This window comes from Apaloderma vittatum, unplaced genomic scaffold (genome assembly GCF_000703405.1).
Source record: "Apaloderma vittatum isolate BGI_N311 unplaced genomic scaffold, ASM70340v1 Scaffold44343, whole genome shotgun sequence".
NCBI classification, from domain to species: Eukaryota; Metazoa; Chordata; class Aves; order Trogoniformes; family Trogonidae; genus Apaloderma; species Apaloderma vittatum.
Genome location: NW_009708256.1, coordinates 1859 through 8615, shown reverse-complemented (window position 1 = coordinate 8615; position 6757 = coordinate 1859). Strand labels below are relative to the sequence as shown.

The 6757-nt window shown below is 40.1% G+C and overlaps 1 protein-coding gene across 1 annotated transcript; it reads left to right on the top strand.

Moving 5' to 3' along the window:
* Nucleotides 1-227: 227 nt before the first annotated feature.
* On the top strand, nt 228-3996 carry CCNB2 (cyclin B2; the record flags this gene model as incomplete). Its single annotated transcript, XM_009866480.1, has 8 exons — nt 228-356; nt 437-562; nt 966-1136; nt 1210-1368; nt 1683-1919; nt 2736-2876; nt 3439-3549; nt 3857-3996. Coding segments are annotated over 8 exons (1176 nt in total), but the record flags the coding sequence as incomplete, so codon positions are not given.
* Nucleotides 3997-6757: the final 2761 nt, after the last annotated feature.

Below are 6757 nucleotides of genomic sequence, written 5' to 3'. Positions count from 1 at the left end.
TAATCCTGCAGAACAGTTTCAGAGAAGACTTTTTCCTCTGAGAACGTGCAAAGGGGTAGGAAATAAAAGCTGAGTAACAGCATGCACTGAGGCATGCTGGTGCGGGAATGGTAAGTGTATTGTGGAATTAGGCTGGTACATGGGTGGTAAGCGTGTAATGGAATTAGGCATCTGCAAATAAAATAAAGCTTGTTTCTGACTCTTAAGCTTCAATTTTTTTGTTTTAGGTTACTAGAGGGGTGGAGAATGCTGTGGTTGACCTTAAAAGTAAAGCCAAAACTCACCTTCCTGGCAAAAGGGCTGCTTTGGAAGAAATAGGAAATAAAGTTGCAACAAGAGGAACACATGCAACTAAGGTAAAGGAGCATTTGCAATCTGTCTATAAGGAAAAGATGGATTAGTAGCTCTGTACTAATAACGATTGTTTTCACTGCAGAAAACAGAATGCTCCAAAGCGTCCGTAAAGCCACTGAAAGGAGCTAGTAAGGTGACCAATGTAACTGTACTGCCTAAACCTCCAGCTGCTGTGAATCAAACAGTCAAAGAAAACAGTGTTTCAAAGGTAGGAAGTAGTGATGCTGTTCTGATTCTTAGTTTGATTTGCAGCTTAGAACTGTAACTTCAGCATAGCTTGTTGGTAGATGTACCTCATTTCTGTGCTGAAAAAGCAAAGCCTCTGTCCTGACGTTTTGGTTTAATGCATGCTATACTTATAGGCTAACACTAAAGTGGCAGAACTGCCTATTGAAATACTGGATGAAGTTTCTGCTTTAGCTGGCCAGTACTAGAAGATGTTCTGATTCTGTCTGTATGACATCTTGGTGAAAGCTTGCTGCTCTAGCATGCAAGCTCAGTTTCAACTTCTTTTATCTTAAGAAGTTGTATTAGTAACTGGAAAAGCATGGAAATAAAGAAACATTGCAGCTTAAACCGTAGATATGTAAGCACTATGATCTGTTCCTTAGGTTCTGTCTCCTGTCCCTATGGATGTGTCTATGCAAGAGGAGGATTTGTGCCAAGCCTTCTCTGATGTGTTGCTCAACAATGTAGAAGACATTGATGCTGACGACTGGGGGAATCCGCAGCTGTGTAGTGACTACGTAAAAGATATCTATCTGTATCTGAGAGAGCTTGAGGTACGACATACAGAGTCTGTGCTTCTGCAGTGTAGTGTTTCTCTTGTTACTCATACAGCTCTTTCTCCAACAGCTGCAGCAGTCGGTCCGCCCGCATTACCTCGATGGAAAGACGATCAATGGGCGTATGCGTGCAATCTTAGTTGACTGGCTTGTCCAGGTCCACTCAAGATTCCAGCTTTTGCAGGAAACCCTGTATATGTGTGTTGCAATTATGGATCGCTTCTTACAGGTAAGAAAGACGTTTTTCAGCTCGTGTTTGGATTGGGAGACTTGTTCAATGACTATGCTTTTAAAGAAGTTGAGGATTTATCCTTTCTGTATGAATCTGAGAACCTACAAGGTCTGCTCTTTGTATAAGCTCTGTACAATATAATATCTTAACTCTGGGGCTGCAGAAGTCTTTGAGCCTGTTGTCTGACTCGAAGTGGAAAACCTCATTTATATCATACGAATGAGCACTGTCATACTGATAGTTTAAACTGATGTTTAGATTATCCAGAGTTTGACATTTTGGGGCCTGCTTTTTAAATTCTTATATTGCAGAGTCATCCAGTACCTCGTAAGAGGCTTCAGCTAGTGGGTGTAACGGCGCTGCTTGTAGCTTCAAAATATGAAGAGATGTTCTCTCCTGATATAGCAGACTTTGTTTACATTACTGATAATGCCTACACCAGTGATGAAGTTAGAGAAATGGAGATGACGATTCTCAGAGAGTTAAATTTTGATTTGGGCCGACCTCTTCCAATTCACTTCCTAAGAAGAGCATCGAAAGCTGGGGAGGTGGGTACTTGTGCTCATTATCTAGAACTTTATGTGTAAAGTCTATCAGGATTGCTTCTGGCATTTTTACCGTGTGACCTTGCTTTCTGCTTATGTGCTGGATCAAGAAATACTCGGCTCTGAAGCTCCACCGTGTGGAGTAAGATGGCATTACTGTGGCAGCCAGTAGCGATTCACACGTCTATTTACTGGGGCTTGTGTTCAGACGTGCCTGGAACAGAACCCTTGCTTTTAGAGAAATCTTTTGTCTGGCAATCAGACTATTCCCTAGTAAAAGGGGAGCAGTGTTGTAGTGGATTTTCGGATGCAAATGTTGCATTTAAGAATTGAAAGATAAGCTTTCTCTTTGGCCCAACCTTTTTTCCCTACCTTAGTAGTTAGGCTTGAGTAAACTGCCCACACTTAAAGTGGGCTTCGATGACCTCAGCAGACCACTGTGTAACTCCTGAAGTTAGCTGTCTGCTTTAATGAGGATCTCCTTAAAATAATTTTATAGTTCATTTATTTATATTTCGTTCCCCCCTTAGCATGTTACAGAGGGAGCGTTTGTATCCCTAGTTAGGCACAGCAGTGCCTCACACTGCAGTTTTCTGTTAAAATCCCTCACTTGACTTTGTGTCTAAATTCCAAACGGCAGCTAGATTAGACTGGTTTGGACTCTGGTCTCGATTTTCAGATGAGTGTGTGTTAGGCAAGTATCTTTATTAAGGTTTTTCTTTATTATTTTTGTCAGTTAACGAATACAATAAACAAGTCTGAATTATTATGACAAGGTGAAGTGAAACTTTTTGGATTAACAAACTGTCAATCTTGTAGGCTGATGCTAAGCAACATACACTAGCGAAATACCTCATGGAGCTGACACTGATAGACTATGATATGGTTCACCATCGTCCTTCCGAGATTGCAGCTGCAGCGTTATGCTTGTCTCAGAAGGTTCTGGGAATTAACGAATGGGTACGTATTTTAATCAAAACTCATCATTAGGAGTGTTTTCCTTCAGTCGATTGAATTGTACCATTAAAACTACTACTTCAGAAGATTGTGTTTAGGTCAGTAATAATGTGGCTGGTGAAACAACGGGCGGCCTGATGCATAGTGGCAGGTAGAAAAAGGAATAAAACACTGAAAACTCTGTATCTTTCTCTGTATGAACACTGTGGTATGAAAGGACTTTTCTCTTGAAAGTTACAAAAGGCCATGCTGTATGTCAAGTTAGATTTTCTTAATTCTTGGAGTATGCATAGAACAGGGAAATTATGGTGAGTTATAATTCAAGTAGTGGTTACTTTTGCAGAGGTTGCTTCTTTTATCCTCTGTGCAGTGTAGAAATGTGGTTCTTGTTAATGTGTCCAGACTCGTGCTGCACACCCGAAGTTACTCTGGATCTGTCACTTAAACTGACAGTACTACCTAGCACTCAAGGCTAGTGCATGAAGCTTGGGGCCTTTGCTACCTGAAGTGATTGTGCCTTGAGCAGCAATCTCCACTTCATACATTTCTTTCTGTTACGCTGCAGGGTACAAAGCAGCAGTACTACACTGGCTATGCAGAAGACAGTCTTGTGATGACTATGAAACACATGGCCAAGAATGTGGTCAAAGTAAATGAGAAGTTAACAAAGTACACTGTAAGTATAACTACTTGAATCTTACTATTTTTTGTTTTAGAAGTACCTTTGCTGCATATTGTGGTTCCTTGGGTAAACTTCTGTGTGTTACCTTAAGTCATAGGCTATTCTGATGAGCTTGTGACGTGTCAGTACTAACTTTAAAATATTGTAGACAAACTGTGCCCTTGCTACTTTGCAAGCTGGTTCACTTCCAAGTTTGTTTGATTGTCTTCCAAGCACTCAGGCTAATTGACCCAAAATTATCTGACATACCATGAGTACTGTATGTGTAAATCTTTCTAACACTGTTCTTCTACCTCTGCAGGCTATAAAGAACAAGTATGCAAGTAGCAAACTACTGACCATCAGCACAATCCCTCAACTGACGGGCAAGATAATCAAGGACATGGCTTTGTCACTCTTATAACCCCAGGCAGCCGAGTCCTGGTGGTATATGCACTTTGTCCTTATTTGTCTTCTTGAAGCAAAACTACTGCTCTCTTGTATATAGTGTTCCAGCCTTACCACAGATGTTTTGGACTCACTTGGAAGGTGAAATTTTAAACTTGCTTTGTAATACAACTCTGCCTATAAATAAAGCTTCTCTCTTTTAAAAAAAAAAAAAAGTAACAATCCCAACCCACAACTTTCTTTGTTTGATTTTGTATCTTAAAGGCATCTTTCTGCATCCAAGCAGGATGTTTGGCTAAATGGGTGATAGATACAATTTGTAGGAAGATGTGGATGATTATTCTCACTGGTTGTTTCCAGTGAGAATCTCCAGGCTTTATACTGGGTTATATTTAGTAACTTGTCTTCACTCTTTTAAGGTAAGAAAGAGCAGGCAAAGTTTCTTGGTGTAACTTACAGGATAGTACATGTGTATTTTATTTTAGTGCCAGAAGCTGTATACAGAAATCCCTTTTTATGTAGTTTGTTGCCTTCAGGTTTGGGGAAACAAGTAGGCTGGCTGTAACAGCCTTGAAAATCCTTGGGTTTAGGTAAAAGTAGGTTAATATGTTATCTGTGTACCTAAACAAAAGGAGCTAAGGTAATATTAAGTCTCCTGTGATGCTCATCACTGTGTTTAGGGGTCTGTAGGTGTGGAACTATAGGGCTGAGACTTTTCGATCCACCTCAGCTCTTAAAACCTGCTCCACTTCTTGGACAACCCCCCCCATCCTTTCATTGCTGGTTCACTGACATGTACACCCCACCTCCAGTAAACCTCTATATCTGGGAGAATCCAGTCAAACCCACCATAAGTAGATTCTTTGTTACCACTAAACAGTTTTCTTCCCTTTCCCTTTGTTTCTAATAAACATCAGTATCTACAGTCATGGAATATGTGCATGTAAGTAATGCAACTTTTCTGCCTCAGTACCTCATTTAAGCCTATTTGTTAACTTAGTCCTATAAAAGTAGCATTAATTCAGAGGCTTTTAGGTATTGGCGTAATTGTACTGAACTCATCACATCCCTTCTCCCAGTGTCTCCTCTTCATGAGAGTGCTGGCTCTGATGTAGAAGGCAAGATCCCAATACTACAGAAATGGCCTAGACCTCAGCACAGGAAGGATAGTGAATCTGCTGGGTTTTATTGAGCAAGAGAGTTTTCTCACCTGTAGGACAAGTAAGCCTAGCACCTACTGCAAAGGATCTTTTGAAAAATCATGCTTGATCCCTTGTGTGTGTATGGCAGCCCCCTGGACTGACGCTCTAGTTTTTAGCCTCCAGAAATGGCTGCTACAGCCAGCCAGCTCTTAATGGGCACAGAGTGTGCCAAATTAAACTTGAGCAATAGTTCAGGAGGGAGGGGACTCAAGGTTTCTAGCTCTATCTTAAAAACCCCTGCCTATGTTGATACTAAGAAGTTGCATAAGCTTTAACTGCTCTAACAAGAAAAAAAATGTAATGTGCAGCATTTCAGCTGGGCACAGTAAATGAAAATAGTTTGGTTTGGAGCAAAGGAGGGGGATTTTTTTCTTTAGAAATCTGTGGGTAAAATCCAACAGATGTGAATGGATCTGTTTGTATACGTAACTGAAAATAAATGCACAGGGAACAGACCTGTTCAACTAACTGATTCTTGTGTTTTTATTTTATGGAGTTCAGAAGGCAAAGCATGAATGCTGATAACTGTATGGCAAGCAACAGCCACTCTGGTGTGGGAGGCAATCAGACTTGAGCAGTAACACTTGCTTTTGCCATTTAAAAGGAGTAGTGCATATCTGTAAGTGTAAGTACCTGGCATAAAAATTCTAGTAGAACTACTTCATGGATAAGAACAGTGGAATACTACATTATACATTCATACATGTTTCTATCATATTCATTTTTTATATACAGTATATGATCTGTCTCTATAAATGTACAGCTCTGCATAAAGATACTTCTAACAGGTAGAGCATTAAACATAAATTCACATAAAATCCAACATGGGCCAGCCATATTATAATATAAATCTGGAAGAAGGCATTGTTTAGCATACAGTACTGGTTTTCTGGTTTTACTTTTTATAGTGCCTGTTGGGAGTCCCTAAACATCGGCAAGCACAAACCAGTTCCATTACACCTCTGTACAGAATTACTGAAATATACCACCACGACAGTAGGGTTTTTTAGATGGTAGTATCCCAAATGAGCCTCAATCTTTTTGACATGTAGCAGCATACTTAACATGTTCCCCAGAATGATCTGCATTAGAGGAAATGTGCATTTAACATTATCTTCAGTAGATAATTTAAAAGGTTACTGATAGCTGAAGGCACTTACTAAATACACCCCTTTCCAGAGTCCCTGGTCCGAGACTGCAGAGCACCTTTCTGTTTCAGAAAGATGGTAGGTTTGAGCCTTCTTCACTTACTAGGTGTCAAAACCAGGTTTTAAATATAATAAATAAATCATCACTATGTCCATTGTATGCTTCTGAGACAAAAGATCAAAGTCTGGGCTGTGGGTAACTCTTCCTACTCATCTAAAACTTTACTGGTGAAAATACTGCTGAGAATTGCGGATCTCAGAAGAACAGTGTCTGAAGGCAAGAGAAAATTTCTTCAACCACTTGCAACTTCATGCCAATTTTTCTCTGACAGTCTTTTATATCTTGGTGACATAATTGTTGGGAAACAGACCTTGTTTCCCTCGTAGTCTTCCTGTCCACCAGCCAGAAGGATCTAGGACAAAGAAAGCAAAATGAGTAGTGAGGTTCTGTAGACTTCTTGGTGT